Source organism: Rhamphochromis longiceps, linkage group LG7, assembly GCF_057381845.1.
Source record: "Rhamphochromis longiceps isolate RC_006_pf linkage group LG7, R_longiceps_female_GT1.1, whole genome shotgun sequence".
Classification (NCBI taxonomy): domain Eukaryota; kingdom Metazoa; phylum Chordata; class Actinopteri; order Cichliformes; family Cichlidae; genus Rhamphochromis; species Rhamphochromis longiceps.
Window position 1 is genome coordinate 63,129,184 of NC_140563.1, and position 19,241 is coordinate 63,148,424.

At 42.9% G+C, this 19,241-nt stretch overlaps 2 protein-coding genes across 2 annotated transcripts in view; both read left to right on the forward strand.

Moving 5' to 3' along the window:
- Nucleotides 1-237: 237 nt before the first annotated feature.
- On the forward strand, nt 238-2,709 carry cryba4 (crystallin, beta A4). The gene is made up of 6 exons (XM_085411387.1): nt 238-375; nt 976-1,019; nt 1,373-1,491; nt 1,652-1,793; nt 1,937-2,079; nt 2,227-2,709. Exons 2-6 carry the CDS (start codon nt 981-983, stop codon nt 2,372-2,374), a joined length of 591 nt encoding a protein of 196 aa, XP_085267513.1. The 5' UTR covers nt 238-375; nt 976-980; the 3' UTR covers nt 2,375-2,709.
- A 2,241-nt stretch (nt 2,710-4,950) lies between these two features.
- Nucleotides 4,951-19,241, forward strand: part of grk3 (G protein-coupled receptor kinase 3) — a 76,225-nt gene continuing 61,934 nt past the window's right edge. The window contains exon 1 of the mRNA XM_085414769.1: nt 4,951-7,074. Coding sequence (XP_085270895.1) covers nt 6,962-7,074 — 113 coding nt within the window. The 5' untranslated portion in view covers nt 4,951-6,961. The remainder of the gene's footprint in view (nt 7,075-19,241) is intronic.

A 19,241-nucleotide genomic window follows, 5' to 3' on the forward strand; every position in this document is an offset into this window, starting at 1 on the left:
GTTAACTGAGAAAATGACTGGTCTTTACTTGCAGACATAAATTGAAATAAAGAGTTAAAGAGCTTCCAGCTCCAGCTTTTTTCTCTTCCCTCTCTGATGCCGTTGGCTCTCAGTATTTTCTCAGCTTGCACTCTATGTTTCATTTCTTATATTCCTGGTCTCTGTGTCCACTGCCCCCAGTGATAATGTGGTGTCTGCACTTCTGGCCCTCCATAGATTAACGATGCTTTTGTCAGGTGGGGACAAAGAAAAGCCCCTCCCTGCTGCTGAGCCGGGGCTTTCAGCATGGACCCCTGCCAGGGGAGGCTTTAAAAGGGTGGGGGCGTGTGGCTCCTCTCACTCTCACGGCAGGACAACCCAAGGGCATCAAGCAAGGTGAGTTCCTGTCCCTCGCCCAGCCGCCACAGCCATCCAGCACGGTCAGCCAGGGTACCACAGCCAGGGTATAGCATCCCCCATATTCACACATCCATATCTACTCCCACTCCAAACACACACCATCCAGGCTGAAATCACTGCACCCAGTGGCTGCGATGAACAGTGGTGATGATGGAACAATCTTAGAAATGGGCAGAAAAACTAGAAAGAGAGAGACAAAAGTTAGAGTAGCCAAATGAAGCCTGTGGCCTCTGTGACCCTCTTCTGTTTGGTATCCAAACTATAAATAGACACTGGTGCTTTCCATCTAGCAATTACAAGTTCAGGCTGCTTTCAGTATCCTGCCCATTATGTGTAAAGTACACACTGTACCTGCGACACAGACTTGTTTTTTCATAGGTCTGACAATAGAACCGATCTCCTGCTCTTCACTTTTTGGATTTCTGGTTCACACATCTGTCTTTACTGGTTAGCTTCTGGCTAGTTTCTGCATCAGAATAAAATGACTGCTTACCTCTCAGAGTGTGTGGCTTCCCTGTTGTCACTGCTGTCTATTCATTGTTAGCACTCGTGGATAAAATTCTTTCTTCCTTCCAGACAAGATGACTCACCATTGCACCAAGTTCTCCGGCCACTGGAAGGTGAGTCTGCAGATGGAAGAGCAGCTTTATTCATCAGCACCTTTGAATTTTCCCTCAGATGTGACCAGGAGCTGCTTGTTGTAAAACACCTCATACAGTTGAGCATCAGGGAGAGTGCCCAATGAAGTCACACCACATTAGGACGCTATAAAGACTTCATTGGGATTGGAATATCACACAGTTGTGCATTAGGGCTTGTTAAACGTGGTTTATCTCCCAGTTCAGAGTGATTAGCTTAGCTAATGTAGTTTTATATGTTTGAGGTGAGCTGCTGAAGTGATTTCAGACATCACACATCAAGTTTAAGTGGATGGTGTGTACAGCCATCAGCTGCATGTCCTTTTTCCCATTAGATCATTGTCTTCGATGAGGAATGCTTCCAGGGACGCCGCCATGAGTTCACCTCTGAGTGCTGCAATGTGATGGAGTTTGGCTTTGAGACCGTTCGCTCCCTCAGGGTGGAGAGTGGAGCGTGAGTAAACAGATATGTGCGCACAGATAGACATGCAGCAGAAAACCATCATTAAGTGACATACGGTTAACATGACAGGATGTTATTAACCTCTGTATAAGTGGATTTAAGGACTTTTGGGATGATGGAATAATCTCTTTTTTTCTATGCTTCCTTCCAGCTGGGTGGGTTATGAGCATGCCTCCTATCAGGGACAGCAGTTTGTCCTGGAGCGGGGAGAGTACCCCCAGTGTGATGCTTTTGGAGGTAGCAATGCCTATCACATTGAGAGACTGACCTCCTTCAGACCCATTGCCTGTGCTGTAAGTTATCTCTCAGCTTTTTTTTCCACTGAAAAACCTCCATTGTGAGCGAATGCTGCTGTGACGGACAAATCAATAATGTAGACTTGCCTGACCTGAAAAACTACTCAAATGTATTCTTTCTTTACCTCCCCCACCTCCAGAACCACAGAGAGTGTCGTATGACTATCTATGAGCGTGAGAACTTCCTGGGCCGTAAGGGTGAGCTCAGCGACGATTACCCCTCCCTCCAGGCCATGGGTTGGTGCAACAATGAAGTTGGCTCTCTAAGGATCCATTCTGGAGCGTGAGTGTCCCCAGCTGCTTATTTGCCTCCTTATTTCCCCCTCCTCATCCTCTCAGCAGTTCAAAAAATAACCCTACTCAGATTTTCACAATATGCTTTGCAACATTTCACAACATTTGCATTTCCACGTCTGTCAATTCTCAACAGATTTGTCTGCTACCAGTATCCTGGTTATCGTGGATACCAATATATCATGGAGTGCGATCGTCACTGTGGGGAGTACAAACACTTCAGGGAGTTTGGCTCTCACTGCCAGACCCCTCAGATCCAGTCCATCCGCCGTATTCAGCAGTAATAACTTACACCAAACCCTTTCGAGCATGTGACCCTTCACCTTTGACCCCTGCTGCTTGCCCGTGCTAAATAAACTGTTTTTCTTAAACCTTACTGACTTCCACCAGTGTATGTGCTTATCATATGGACATACTAAATCACTTATACATCACACACTTGTGTTTTCCTCTGAATTGCGATCACCTCTGTATAATTCACATGACGGTGTACAGAGGTTACCTGCTAATAAGGGTGAATGTGAGGAAAAAAAATGTCATTTAGAACCAAGTCTTTAGCTTATTATGTAAGTGCTCGATGTCAACCAGATTAATAAATGTGAACCAAACTGTAACAAATATTTGCAAGTCCTTTCACATATCTTTTTCTAAGATATGTGCTAATCAAACATTGCTGTCTTATTAAAGAAGAAGCTGCTTTCCTTTGTGACCGTGGGCAGCCCCGTGTGTTTGATTTGGCAGAATCCCCCCTTCCTGGCACAACTCCAGGGGGGATTTGTGTCCACTACACTATGGAGGGACAAATGCTGCTGTCTTATTATCTTTGATAATTCAATAATCAGTTTTGATAAGTCAGTAATCACTAATGGTAAGTATTCCAATGTTTGAAATATAGTTTTAAACTTAAATTCACGAAAGCTATCAAGGAACTATGAAGAAGAAACTGTTATGATTTTATGCTCAAAATGTGCTTTAAAGATTCATTTTCATTTAGAATAAAAGGCAACACCTCCCAGCACATGGGGGTGAAACACGGTCCTTTCAGCTGCTCTCAAAATTTCTATGTGGTTACCACAGCCCATTTAATTTATTCACCACATTTCAACACAAGAAAATTACACAACCTTCAGCCTATACATATGACATTGTGCAAAACTCAGAAATACAGTTGCATTTATTAGAATTATATAGCGAGGAAAATAAAATAAAACGCTGGGGCTTTTTCCCCTCTGTTTGGCTTCAGTCTCATACACCTTGTCATTGTTTGGAAACTCCCAAAGATGTTTCCACTGGGGACCTTGACCACAGTGCTGCTGGAATTCATGCAAAATTTGCTGAAATAAGCAAGACCCTCTAAAAAGAGGCCTCGATGGCAGCGTGACATTCCAAACATGTTGTATATAGTTTAGCATTAAGAGCACCTTCCAACAGGAAAGGTGGTTGTCAAGTAAATGATAAAAAAAGGAATCAAAAAAATCACAATGACATTAGTCTATACATTGAATAAATATGACAGTCATAGCCTGGTTTAAATTATATTTGAATTTAGCCATTTAAAAATGATTAAAATATCTGTTTTTAAAGTGATAAAGCCATTTTCTGATTCTTACCAAAAAAGGGGAAAAAAATCTCTTTTAAGATATAAATTGATAGATAATTGATAGTTGATTGATAATTGATAGATAATAAATAACGTTTCCTTCCTTTTTCCTTCAAGAATGTTTCCTTCTTGAAGGAAAAAGCTTTACTTTGGATTCTTCTGCCTCTTGTTCTGTTCTCAGCCAGGATGAGCCCACACTGCTTCAATAATGTTGACGTTGCTTTGAAAAGTGTTTGGGGCCACTCTTATGCTGAAAAAAAGAAAGATCAGATATTTTGCAGATGCTATAATATGGTGGATGCAAATCTGAAAGTTGACAAGCCCTCCAGCGCCAAACCATGACAGTCTCCACCGTGTTTTTCAGATGACTGCAGACTTTCACTGTTGGACCTCTCTCTTGACAGCCTCCATACATACTGACAAGATATGAAGCAAAAAACTTCCAATTTGGATCCGTTCCTCCATCACACCTGCTGCCACTGAGTTTTAGTCCAGTTTTGGTGTTCTGGTGTAATTTAACCTCTTTAAGAGAATTAGAGAGATAGGAGCCAGTACAGAAATATCAGAGGTTATAATTTTGATCTTTAACCTCACAACCCATGACATAAATCAGAGGGGGATTTATGTCATGACAAGAACAATGTCACAGGTCTAATGAGGCTCACTGTGCTGCCACCCTCACTGCACATTTTAAGTGAGTCTTTTTTTTTTGTCACTCAGACTTATGGTACCTATGATGGCCCCTGTATGCAGTTTTCATCCAAAACAGCCCTGCTCCTGACGCCCACCTTACCTCAAAGCCTCTTTGCCCGTCCACTGAACTAAGAGTATTACCATGTGCGGCCAGGCAACGGCACTGCATCTCCACCTGAGCAACGCACGCATCCCTCGACGCGTACGTTGACGCAAAATACACTGCTGTAATATGAACTGTCGGAAGCTACTGTTCGTGACTATTCCAATTCAGTGCGAACAGCAGCAGCGTGGGGGGCAGCGGGGTAATGTAGTGCAGCGGAAACAGAGCAGGCCCGACCAAAGAGCTCTCTTTTCTACAGGCCAATCCAAGCTGTTCTCAGTGAGCATCGTTAATCACCGCGGACTCGGCGCCCTGATTAAGTTAGCTGCACGCGCATGAATAGGCGCGGATTGCGCCTTGTTTGTTTGTAATACATAAATAAACAGAGCGAAACAACACCTTCCTCTCTAAGCACCTCTAATAACGCGCTTCCGTTCCAACAGCCGAGAGAGCCGCTCCGTGTTTTACGAGCCTCTCCCCGCCGCAGTGGGAGGAAGTCGAACTACAAAGCAGACAGAGCCACTGTGCTAGCAAAAAACACCAAAAAAAAAAAAAAAAAAATAGAGAGGAGGCTTTAAGCCACACATGTGCCGTACTAGAGGCGACGAACACCTTAATTGAAACAAGCGGACTTGACCGACTGGCACTCAGTCAGAGGCTGCGGAAGGAGACTCGTTCAGAGGCTTGGAGCGTTTAAGCAGCCGAGTGGCTCTGCGAACGCCGAGAACCTGGTAGGCAGGAGGCGCGCGGGGCTGCCGCGGAGCAAGAAGACCTGATCTGAACGTTCAGTTTCACATCTCTGAGGCGCGCGCCAGCGTACTGTTAACCTCATCACTATAAATATTGTTTCTGTTGTTTTTTTCTTAACATTGCACGGACTAAAGAATTTGACAGTTTGCCTCGCCGCGCAGTCGGTCAGCCAGCGTTTACAGCGAGGAAGAAAAGTTAGCGTTTACCAAGCAGACTACTGGCCAGCGCTCCCTACCCCTCCTCCATCATCAGCGTCACCCTCACCCCCACACTCAGTAACTCTGTGCTGGGTCTTTAGGCAGGGAGGGTCCCCCTAACGTTCGGGGTAACCGAAGAAGCAGCTATGGGTTATTGTTTTGCATCTCTATCCTCGTTTTGACTTCACCGGACTGTCGAAGACTGTTTAGCGGAAACGCTGCAAGACTTCCCCAATACGAGTCTCCAGTGTCCTCGCCTCGGCCGTTAGCTTAACGTTGCTGAAAAAATCGCTGCTGTTTGTCTGCCTGCAAGTGACTGTCTTTGCAACGGGATTGATTTTATATGTCTGCTGAAGCGGAATAGCCTAAAATAGGAGTGTCTGACTGGCCGCTCTGAATCCTGGTGGTTAGTTAGCCTCGTGGCTAGCAGGTTTCATTTTGCTAGCTAGCGTGGTAGCTAACCAGCGAACGAACCCAAATATCTATAGTGGCAGCGGCTAGAAACCAGTTAGCTATGTACCGCTGGATTTGGTTTGTGATCGCTTGATTCAATTACTTTACACCTGGACAGAATTTGGCGACAAACCTCTGTCAGCAGTTTAACCGCATCTTTTCCGGTGACTTTTTTTGTGCGTGATTGACGAGACGATAAGGAAGGTTTGAGCCTTAACGCTGCACAGGAAAGCAGCAACAGGGGCACAAACAGCAGCGCTGTGTGGATACTCTGGAATGCAAATCATGAATCCTGGCTTATCTCTAACCTCGGCTTGCACGCTTTTATTTATGCCAGGTCGCGCCTGACAGATTAGCGTTTTGCTGCAGGAGCACAAGACTACAAACGGGCACCTTGATGATCCACATCTAACCCGTTCAGCAGTGTCTCACCAGCCCCTCTGCACTGATCGTTAAGCCTGTCTTCTCACGGCGTGGCTGATTTTGTGTTGCAGAGAGGAGCAGGCAGTCCGCTAAGATTAGAACATTTTTTCGACAGTAGTGTTTACATTTTAAGGAACACCCCCCTGCCCCCTCCTTCCCTCATTCCCTTCTTCCTGAAGCACATGCCGCACTGGAGACAGACCAGTCGTTTGGACACAGGAGGACCAGGCAAGTCCCCGGAGACCTGTAGAGCCTGACAGCGCCCGTGTGTGGTGCATCGCACCTACCTGTGTGAGAAACATCACAGGTCCTTACTCTCGCCCCTTGCGCTACATGGAATCGCAAGGACGGTGGATCTAGCGGGCCTGCTTACTGCAGATATTTCGACTAACCCCTACCCTATGTCTTCCCTCGTAAGTTTCCTCTTTTACGTGACAACGATGGTAGTTTGAACAGACTTGGAGCTGCAGACAACGCCGCCGTTTCCCAGCAGACGGTCAGCGCCGTCGTCCATTCATCCGGCCCCCACAGCGCGCCTTGGCCCTTGATGTGGGTCACATCTGGCCGAGGACGTTGTTTTTAAGCCCCTAAATCAGAAGCCACCCTTCCCGGCCCGGTTATTTAATCGATTTGGTCGTCCCAGGGTCGAAAGATGGCGGACCTTGAAGCGGTGCTCGCTGATGTCAGTTACTTGATGGCGATGGAGAAGAGCAAATCTACTCCAGCGGCCCGGGCGAGCAAGAAAATCATTTTGCCTGAGCCTAGGTAAGCACATCCATAGGGGCTTTGATGCTGGGCTTTTGTGTGTGTATGTGTGTGTTTTTGTGAAATGGATGACATTTTCTGTGCATGCTACGCGACCATATATGGCGATGGAGGCGTGCTTCCTCTCAAACCTGTGCCTTACCTTTGATGGGGACCGAAATGACTGTAAAGCTTTTTCTCACTTTAGGTTTCTAAGAACATGCAGCAAACCCCGGCCTCGTAAAATCTGCATTTCAACCATCATTGTCATAGAGCTTAAAGTTAACAAGAAGTTAATCCAATGATCCACAGTGTTGGAGCTACCTGCACATTTTGTTTGCCATCGTTTCTGGTGTCCATTGCTTGTCAGACATGTTTTCTTTGCTCCCGGGCTTTCTTGACTAAAGGTCTGATCCTAAATCTGTGTCTTGTAGCCAGTGTAATTCATTCTTTGAAGCTGCTAAGTGTTGTCGTTGCTGCTGTAAATCCTTCTGATGCATCTTTATTACCACTCTATACAGCTGTTGATCTCATCTTTGCTGTTTGCAAGCGTTTAGCTCACCGAGGAGGGTGTTACTCAAGACAAAAGCTAGAGTCCTATTGAAATAGTACACCCCCACCACCTCTTACCATTTGTATATAATTGTACATCCTTTTGTCCCTGCAGCAGAGGCTTGAAAGTGTCGCTTCAGTCCAGGTTGTAGCGTGCAAGTTCATTGAAGGGGATGTGGTTGAAATTTGGTTATTGACATGGTTGCTTTTCATATGAGGTCTGTGAAAATTTCACAGCACCATTTGAGTTCAGTCAAATGCTAACTGTGTGAACAGCAGTTAGGTGTGGATTAGCTGGATAGTTTGTACCACTGTCACTGATCTGATCTGAGCTCATTGTGCTTCCAGCTATTACCTTGTACTCCACTTTTCTTAATCGCAAACGGGTTTTTCCTTACGGTTTTGAGGCTGGATTCTGGGGTGTTTTGTATTTATTTCCATGTTATTTTTGCATATGAAAGCTGCAAATGTCAGATTGACTCAGAGCTAGTCCTGACTTCTATAGTCCCTTTCAGAATTCTTCTTCCCTGCTGACGCAGTCACATCTGACACCCCAGTGCTTCCACTATGACTCTTCCTCCTTTAGATCACTTTGTCCATCTGTTGACGTGAGAATTAGCTGACATATTCAGAGTGAGCTTTAAATACAAGCTTTAACTAATATAAAATTAATACATCTTCTTATCGTAGTACACAGTATAACTCTGAGGTCTATTTTTTTTAATGCAACATTTAATCTAGAATCTTAATATGAAGTAGGGTGTATATATACAGTTGTCTCTCTCCCTCTCTATCTATATATATATATATATATATATATATATATATATATATATCCATCTGTGTATATATGTATATTATAGCGACACCATGTCTTTGTGCACACTAACGAGTTAGGCTTGGCCATCTCTGACAGCAAGAGCGGTGTCAGTGTCCTGTGACGATGTAATACCAAGAGAAGAAGCTCCTACAGCAACCTCAACCAAAGCAAAGGGCTTTACGAAATGAGCAAGAAATCTGGTCCGATTAAAGGTGGAAACAAAAACACGTTTCACCACTGCATGTTGGCGTAATCAGTGTTGGGGTCATTATTTAAAAAAGAAATGTATTTAAAATAACGCTTTTCTCAAAAATAATGCACTATATTACTTAAGTACTCCCAGGAGAAAGTAATTCATTACACTACTCATTACATTACTTTCATGTTACTCTTTAAAATGCCCTGGAACACATTGTCAGTTGTTAACATTTTATCTAATTGTCTTTGTTTGACACTTTCAGATTCTTCATTCAGTATATATTTTTTTTTTTGGGTGAGCTGAACAGATTTCTGTCACATATAAATTTTGGTGATGTTGAGTTATATGGGTGGTGTACATTGAATGCAACACGTTAAAACAATGCAAATGGAGAACATAACATTGCAGCCACGGGACTATGAAAGGATCATATGTAGATCTGTATTTGCACATACCTATGTTAATAATTTCAAATATATTTACTGTTGTAAATTTTATATATTTAGCTGCTCAGCTTTAAGTAATAACCCTCTTTAATCCTCTTCCAATAATCTGTGTAATTGGTCAGACGCTGCCAGCGCCAAGCCTGTCATGTCAACACGCTTGTGCCTTAGTGAGTTTATAACCAGCTTCATGTAAGAGTTATCCTGATTGCCATTGTTGGGGTAAGTGGATCCAGATAACAGAAAGATACCCGGGGTATCTTTAAGTCATTTCATAGTGCAGGTGCCTGTGACTAGCTGATGTGCTGAGGGGAAAAGAAGACTTTCAGTAGTAAGAAATCAATAAACAGTTGTAGAACTAAATATCAGTCCTGTCATTTATAGGCAAATCTGCACCTCATAGTGCGGTGAGAAATATTATCCTACTCTTTTCTTCATTCAGTGATGGAGGTGTGTAAAGTTTGAGTTAGCAGTAGAAGTTCAAAAAAGCATAATTTTGAATTTGTGTGTCCAATAATGTTGCTCTGCTGGTACTTTATCTTTGTTAATCTGGCGGCCCAGAAGAAAGACACTTGAATACGTGCTGCTAATTTTTTTCCAGCTGAAATGATTACAGGAAAGCATATTCTCTGATAACCAATTGAATGCGTGTGCCTTGATCGTTGTTCATGTAGAGTGAATTAGGTCAAAAATCAGTCCTTGCTCCCTGTAACTCATTGATGTATTTACATGCCATAACAGCAGGAGGGCCCCGCCCTCTTGGCAGACTTTAGACACCTTCAGTGCACAAACAAAGGCTCTGACGCTCTGCAGAGAGTTCCCACCTCTGACAGGTCTGGCAGCAGTGGCTGGTGATTTCCTCTAACAGTCAGCTTGTCAGTGCTTCTGAAATGGGCTCAAATTAAAGCACTTTCATTATTTGTAACAAACCTAAATCAGTGAATCAGGAGCTTCATGTTGTTTCTGAAGCATCACTGTTGTAAAAGGTTGTAAGAAAGTTGATGTGCTGTTGTTTTCAGTTCATTCCAGTGTGGTATTAAAAGTAACTCGCAGAACCTGAAGCTCGTCTTAACCGTTATTCCATTACATTGAGCATTCAGTCACAGAATAACACAATAATTATGACTTGGAGATTCATGGCCCTTAAGCACCCAACCCTGCACTAACTCTGTGTACGTGATGGTGTGGCTAAAAAGGGCAGATGAAAAAAGTTATCTGGGTGTTATTTATGCTCATTCTATCTTCTCTAAATGTACACGATTGAGTAGAGGGCGATTCAGAGACCGTGTTTGTGGAAATCAGTAACTGTGAAACGCTCTTTGTTTCATTGGCAGTGAAGGAGAATTAAAAACAATGTAAACCCAAAGATCAGAACCGGCATCATTTGGCTGCAAATTTTGTCCAATTTTATTTTTCCCCCAGAACAAAATAGTTCAGTTGCGAAATAATTTGTGTCCAATTTATTTTAGAAAACACCAAATCAAAATAACAGTTCTCTCATGGTGCTTAAAGTTCAAGCTGATAGTAACTGTATTCTGGTCCAGAGAGCTAAATCTGAAGCACTTTCAGAGAACATGAACAAATATACACAACAGAGCCAAAGAGAGCAAACTGCAGTCTTGCAGTAGCACATACACGTGCGCCAGTTACTAAACTTTTGGCCCTTTTTTGTGGCTGTCACAGATTTTAAAACATAGGCTTTTGCTTTATTTTAATGTGTGTTCCAGCCTTTGCTTTGAACATTGTTTAATAATTGAGACAATACCTTGCAGAGGACTAAATCTGTTTAGGGCTTTTAGATAATATCACACTTATATTTTATAGCAGCAGATTGGCTAATTGCTTGTGGACTGCTGTGTGGCAGCTGTCAGTGATGATACAAGAACACTAACATGTACCACTACAACAGTAAGTGCGTCTCCAATACAAAGACTTTACCTAGCCAGGCCACAGGTATATTTGGACATCCATACATCAGCTGGAGAGAATACCCAGTCCTCAGTACGTGGATCAGAGAGAAACACAGCACTGAGTCAGTTCATGGCAGACATGGCAGCTTTCCTCCTCCAAAAGAGCCGCTCAGCAGTCAGACTCAGAAAAGGTCTTAGCCAGCTGTGTATTTGCGGTGATTCATTCAAACATTGGTTTGTGCGTTGGTTAAAGTGTTTTTTGTGATTAACCTTTGTGGTATTGTCCAAACAACTGGTGCGTTTGCCTGTTTGGTTTGGTTCTCCTGGTGTGGTAATGTGAAAGCTGCTGCAGTTTGTTGGGAGTGGAAACACAAAGCAAACACAGGACTTAGTGATCATGTGTGCAGCATGTAGTGTAGGTCTGGTCAGTTAACTGGATTTTTGAGTTTGTCTTGAAACAGTTACTTTTTGTGTTGATTTTTCATTCTGAAGCTTTTCCATGTTTCTGTATGGTGTGCAATTATTGGCGTGCACAAAAGTATAACCTGTGTTTCAAGCATATTTACAGCACAGTACTGCAGTTGTAATCTCAGACATGACTGGTAATTGTGGAGTACAGTCTTTGTTATGAATGACACCCCCCATTCATTCATTCATACGGAATTTCTAAATAAATGCCCAAATAACTGCCACACATGGCGCTAAGTTTGCTACCACATGGCAATTCTTGTTTTAAGATAAATATTAGCTGCTGTGTTGCAGCTTCCCTTGGACCTCTGTGTTTTCTGTTTGGCTGGCTCAGTGGCCATTTAGCATCAGTCCTTGGTTTGGTGGCTTCTCAACCGAGTCCTGTGTCTCACAGGTGAACGAAGTGTGATGTCTCCTCTCCCCTCACTTAGCCTGGAACAGCTCACAGTTCTCGCTCTGCATTTTTTTCCTGGATTTAATTTCTATGTATTTGGATCTCACCAAAGAATAAATTTTCCATATTTGTGTATTTTTGTAGCACATAAGGTTTTGAGTGGTCAGATTTTTACTGAGATTTTGCTTCATTTACCTCGTAGAGATGTGACGCTTTTTCCGATTCTTCATTCTGTATTTAGGCATGAGTCGAACAAAATGCTGTCACATATAAATTTTGGTGATGTTGGGTTACATATGGGTGGCGTACATTGACACATTAAAGAAATGCAAATGGAGAACATAACATTGCATCCACAGGGACTATGAAATGATCATATATAGACCTGTATTGGGATGTACCTATATTATTATTTTCAAATGTATTCACTGTTGTAAATTAGTCTGCAGTTGTCCTGATCACCTTGTAGCAGAAAATAATATTTGGCCATAATTAAGCCTATATCTTCAATCTCACCTGGGAGTGAAAAGGAATCTTTAAACTGACAGCCCCCAGCATCCACCCCACTGATGATAGATGACGCAACAGCTGACATGCGCTGATGAGTTCCAAATTGATATTTGTGTGTGCGAGACCAAGCACTGAGCTGAGTATATTACTAAAACAGTGTGGTGCGGTGTATACACATAATAAAATCAAATCGTCAGCAACCATTTTTGCTGGGATTAAAATCACTTGAACACTGGGTTCCATAAACATGCTGATTTTCCAGCAGCTGGAGAGCCGTGGTGCTGTTTCTAAATTGCAGACCCTTACTTGATTGGATGACCATTAGCTGCTTTTTTTTCAAATCTGCAAATCTGTATTAGGAGGAGCTGTAGAGGTTCTTAGAAAAATGAAATGGCAAACCCAGGTGCTGGTATGTTATTGATCAGAACTGAACTGCTCTGCGGTTGCACAGGAGCACTCTGTTAGAGTGGATGACCTTTGTGCTCGTCTCCACAAACAGAGCAAAGCTTTAGCACTCAGTGTAGACTTACCAGTGAAACTGTATGCCGGGCTAATTGAGTTCACTCATTAGACATTTAGTCTTCAGGGAAACATGGAGGCTGCAAGTTAATCCAAGGATTGGCAGCTCTGCTCCATGTAAAGACCACACCAGGTTGAATCCTGTAACAAGCGGAGGCGTTTCTGTATGAGGAAACAAACCACACAATCGATCATTAGTGTAATGTTTTTGTGAGAGTGGTTTATCAAATGATTCTGTGCTAGATATGAGCTTTATTATTTATTACATTACACATTAACATAAAGGAGCCGCAGAGATAAAAGGTTCAGCTAATGGACCTGTGAAAGCAGTGTAACACAGCTGATGAGTAAACCAGTCAGTGAAGCCAGGCTGAAAATGTGCCTCCAACATGTCAGTGAGGACATTAAGAGAATAAGCTGTCCAATACAACTGCATGAATTATAACTGTAAACACAAACAAGTTTGTGATGAAGAGCGCTGGTTTGTATTTAAGTGGACCTGCAGATGCACTGCTTATTTCCTGAAGTGCTCATGAAGTCAGCTTGAATACACTCATTTATATCTCCCATTTGACAAAGTTAATGGGAGTTGGAAATAATAAAGGATCAGACTATTATGTAGCCTCACACAGAATGCTATCTTGACAAAATTCAGTGATATAAACTTGGACTTTACTAACAGGGCTGTATCTGTGTCTCACCCACATGCTTCATGTGCATCCTCGATTACTGCATTTCCTCAAAAAGTGGTGAGACCATTGGATGTGCCTGTAGGTCATAGTGTTTCCAGCCCTTCCTCCTATCTACCACATACCTGGTAGAGTCTGTGACTGCAGGCTTGGGTTGTGTCACTGAACAACAAGCTAGAGGATAGTGATCAAATGTAGATTGCTAATCTAATATGCCTTTTAAAACTAGTTTGTTCCTTCATTTATACATTTATCTTTTGTTTAGTTCCTAGTTTTTAATTTCCTGTCTGCACCATTACATACAGCCAGTACTTGTTTGTGTGTACACGTGCACTATAGAGAGCATAAGAGCTGGACAGAGTGTTTGTGGCATCACACACTTTCTGAAGCTTCTTTCAGCTGCAGCCATTATGGTTCTTTGGAGCCAGAAGTGAGCTCATTAGGATCATGTTCGCAGCTGCATGCAGAAACTGAGTAGGAGATTTATAGACACACATCTTCTAATTAATGCAAGTGCAAAACTAATAAAATGGAGAAATGTGACCTGGCAATACTGTAGCACAACTTGTTGGATGGTCTGTACCAAACAGCAAGCATGACTTATCTCAGATGAGCCCTTAGAAACACTCAAACAGGCACCAACAGCACACACCATGAAGGGGTCTGCTTCAGTGACTCAGAAGCCCCATTTCCATTAGTACCATCTTGGATTGAATCGCCATGGTTCGCCACGGTTTTTAGGCTTTTCCATTAGGTCCTAGTACCTGGTACTAGGTATTAAAATAGTACCTGCTCGACCGGGGTTCCAAGCGATCCGAACGGGTACTAAAATGTGATGTCGTCAGACGTCAGTGGCGTTACTCAACGAGTCGTGAGAGCGTCTTGTTCACGAACAACCCAACTAATATTCTCCTCAGTTGTACTACAGTGCTGGGGATGTTCCTTTCTGCGGGAGTCAAAATGTTTTATACACAGAAGCCCAGGTATTGTCTATGTGTTGGAGTGTGATTGTGCGTATGTTGAATGTTTTCAGAGGAATGTTGAATGGAATGAATCATGACAAATGTGAAGGGCAAGTAAAAGAGACAGGCTTTTCTGTTTTTTAAAAAAAAAAAAAGCAGAACTTGATTAAAAGTGCGTGCATGCGTGGGAATGGGCAACCAGTAATGCATGCACAGCTGTAACAGTCGTGCATGTGTGAAGCTTCCTGCAGCATACTTGCAGAGGCCGGAAGGTTGCACTTAAATGTGGCACTTTGGAGATAGCATGGTGCTGCCACATTCTCAGCGGGCCACGCTGAGTCCTCTGGCAGTGAGGCGAGACTTTGACGGCAACACTGGCGGCAGCTGAGAAGAAAAGTGTGGGGGATGGCGACAGGATGACCTGCTGTTATGTTACAGAGATCAAGTTAATGCTGACCGAGTCTTAGCCAGAGCTGGCCTCACCAGTAACGGCCCTCAGCCAATCACATCTTCCAATTCCTGTCTCCAGCTAAAGTACAAAAAACAACTGCCTTCTCTCTATGAGACACAGAGTTCAGGGTGGTGTCTGTGCATGTGTGCAGACGTGAAATATTAAATATGAAGGGAAAAACACACTTATTTAACATTTTTATATTTTTGCAGTGGTGCATGCTGGTCATTGTTGTATAGTCAAACGATAGACCAGCACGTCATTCAGAATCCCGTCCCTCTGATCTTATTTATGTTGTTTTTCCCATGGTCTGTGCTGCTGGGAACATGCAGCAGGGAGCGGAGCAAAGACGGGCTCAGTTTTACACTGGACAGCAGTGTTAGTACATGTCACTGTTTTCCTTTTCAGTATAAAAAGACGTCAATATGCCGAAGCATCCTTGCTAACACAGTATGAGTCTAAATGAAAAGCTCATATTTGATAACACTGCATGAGCCCCACTGTTTCCCAGCTGAGCATTGTGGTTGTTACTGAGAAGAAATATTTTGTTAGCCTAATGTTAGTGTCATGCAGGCAGGTCGGAGTTGCATACATACTGTTTGTGGACCCAACCCAAACCCCAAAACATCTGCACTAATGCTGACATTTGGAGGATTCCTGCTGAGTCAATAAGGAATCAGACCTATAAGTGGAATCTTTAACAGTTTTCATATGAATAAAATCCATCCTGTGTGTCATTGTTGGTCTCTGGTGAGACTGCCTCTATGGTCAGTAGTCTGTGTTGTTCTTTGCAGCCCAGTTGAGCATGCTTTGCCACATGGACCAGTTCTCCACCTGCTGCTGTTTCAAAAATAGGGAGCATGTCTTTGATGTCTTTGTCACGCTTGAGTCATGATTAGGGCTGGGTCATTTCATACCGTTCACGGTAATACCGGTATAATGTTGGGCAACGATAAGAAAATTAAATATCGCGATAGAATACGGGTAAAATGCGCAGTGCCTTTGTTTTCATACGCACATGGCGGAAAAAGCATGGCGGCGACGGAGAATGAGAAGGGCGAAAGCGGATCGTTAAATGAAACAGATGAACCAGAATTGGTTTGTAAAAATTCTGCAACTTCAGTGTGGAACTGGTTTAGCTTTCGTCCGTCAGATACACAACAAAGTACTATTTTTGGTAGAGCATGCTAGCGGGCCGTCGTTATTACCGTGTTTTTTGGAAAATACGGCACACTTAAAATCAATCCTTTGATTTTTCTGATAATGGACAGTACCCCTTATAATCCTGTGTGCCTTATGTATGAATTCTGGTTGTGTTTACTGACCTTGAAATGATTTTATGTGGTACACGGCGCTAAAAATCTGTCAAATGTTTTAGCACGACTTTGCTAAGCTACGCACCTGCACTGCTTGATGGATTGTCGGAGCATTACGGCTATCGTAGGCAGGAGCCTCGCGGAGTGATATGTACTGTGCTTCAACATAATATTACCATATTGTGTGTGTGTATAACCTCTTTTTAAGTTTTGTGGATATTATACATGGTTATGCTGAAGATATGTCAGTCAATTTCCACTGGAAATGCTTTTTGGTTAAACTGTCAGCACGGAATTTGCATTTGCACTGTTAAATTTCTATACAACTTTAATGCACATAAAAAAAAACAGCTGCTTGTTTAAGTGAAAATACATTGGGGGGTTTTTTGGGGGGGGGGGGGTTTGCACTAATAAAGTTGTTGAGTTGTAAAGTATTTTGTCTAGTGTCAATTATATCGTCAGTTATGGCAAATTTTCAAATGTATATCGTGATAAATATTTTTGGTCACATCGCCCTGCTATAGTCATGATGACTTACGACCCCTCTGCCAGGCTCCTGCAGCCAGTGATTTTTTTTTTTCACTGATAGATGCATCATTTCAACTGTGCTACCCAGTCGTTGCAGATCAGTTTTTTAATTTTGCAGTTTGTACTCTGCATTGAGATGTCATTAAAATCTGTTGTTGAGCCAAACAGTAAATTGTGCAAGAATCCCATAAGCTCTTAATCCTGAAAGTGCCATTGTTAATATTTTTGCTTTTCAGACAGCACTGAGATATTGCTATTTAATACAGCATTTAATGGACCATTTCTATCCAGTTATAAAGTAAAACCACTTTTTCCAGTGTGAATTAATCGAGAATGATTGCAGATCTGAAAATTGCTCAGGTTTTCTTATAAGTGGCTGTCTTTGCCCCCTCTGAATCCACTTGAGGCTGAGCAGCAGCCAGAAAAACAAGTTTTGGCAAAGTGAGTTTTCCTGTTAAAGACAGTAATTACATGTCTGCAGGCTCAAATGAGCTGAAACAAGTGTTCCTTCCACCTACTCAGGTCCTATTTGTATTGTCAGGTATAAACTAAGCTTTCTTGAGAAATATTGACAGAGCAAATAAAATGTTAGTTGTTGCTCTCCCACAGCGTGAGAACTATAGACATGGGCTGAAAATGTCTGAAGCAGGTTTGAGTTGGGTCAGAACCTTGGCACTGTGCAGTATGTTATCAGCACAGTTCAATTACATGCCCACACAGCCGGCTACAGAAATGCTAGTGACAAGCTGTTAATATGTTAAATATTTACACATGTGCATACTTCCTGGAGCCTGGAATGGTCACCAGCACAGTGTTGTTATAGCGTCAGAGTGCAGATTAACAGCTAATGAAAGCCGGCCGTTTGTGCCTCTTACACTGGCACTGACCCACCGCCAAACGGGGCCAAAGCAAATGCAGAGACATGATCAGACTTAACCTATTTCAGAATCCTTTCCTGTGTGTGACCTTTTTAATGCAGAGCTGAAAGTCAGACCTCACACATGTTGGTTTTGTAACCCCTTTACCCACCTGCAGCTTGTTACTGCGACTAGCATCACTTCTGCTTAGTACAGGCTGAGCTTCAATGTAATAGCAAGTGTGTACCAAACCTGTTTTTTCTGCAGTGAAATGCAGTCAGGGGGTGTAGCGAGGTAAAGAATCAGGTCACCTAACATTGGGAGGGTCTCTGCCTCCAGGGCGCTACTTTGTCGCTGCAGAAATCACCGTTGAGTGGCTTTGATGAAGGTCGCAGAGGAGGCAGCAGAAGATTTTGTTGAATTGTGTTGTAATGGTTGTGCTAGTGGGTGCTGAGATTGATGATGGTCAGGGTGAGTGGTGACAGCTTGCCAGTTAAGGTGATGTTTGTCTAATTTCCTCTTTGAGGTCTTAAGTTCTGAGATTCATAAGAAATGAAAGCTTCCTTACAGCAGGGGCATATTCAACCTGTAAACACGCCCGACACTTGCAACACGGATGCATCTCGATGCGTACGGGTGATCGATCAATCATCATCAGTGAGAAATCAGGTGATATTTCTGTCTGCTGTACTGACTTGGCAAAAAAGAAATTGGAGTGTAATGTAGACACTTGTTTATCTCGCCTCTAATTCCAAAAAAGTTGTGTGAGGTGAGGTCGTGGCGACACACTGACACAAGACTGGAGGAGATGTGTGTTTAAGCTGATATCAGTTGTCTTCTGTCAGCTGCATCCATCATTGTTATAGGTCATCTAAAAACCTAAAAGTGTCCCGGGTTTTTAGTATCTCTGCTTTGTGGCTCATTGGTTGATCCTCAGTACCTGGATGTACTGGTCCCACCGGCTGGTTATCATGCTTAAAGATGGAGAAATAGGATGTATTATTATTCCGATACCTGCCCAGTGCAATGCTAGACTTTTGAACACCACCTCTTGCAGCCACGGTCCTCCTCAGAAATGTGTGGGGACTGTTGAGACTGTGGACAAAGCAGATAAAGACGCACAATAAGTGAAGGTAGTGCCTACAAGCGTTAATGCTACATTCATACCCTTCTGACACCATGCCACTCACAGATTGTCAGTGTCATGGGGATGCCTGTAAATAATACTGCTTTATTTCTGTCTTTTTGCCCACAGTCACTGTCAGTCACACTGCATTTCTACACTGGGAGGCTTTGTTTTCTGATCTGCTCCGGTCATCTGCTCCCGTGAGCTAATGCTGCTGCTGTTATTGGAGGCTGCACTGGTATAAAACAATGAAAGCTGTTCACATCGATGTCTATGCATCTGTGACACCATCATGACAGTGTTGTGAGACTGTGCTTCTGAGGGTTTATCTTTCCGCCACAAACGTGTGTTTGCTCAGTGTTGTATGTGTCACTGCAGTTGGTGATCTTTCAAATCTTGAGCAGTCAAGATTATGTGCTTGGTTTCTTCCAACATGCTCTTCAT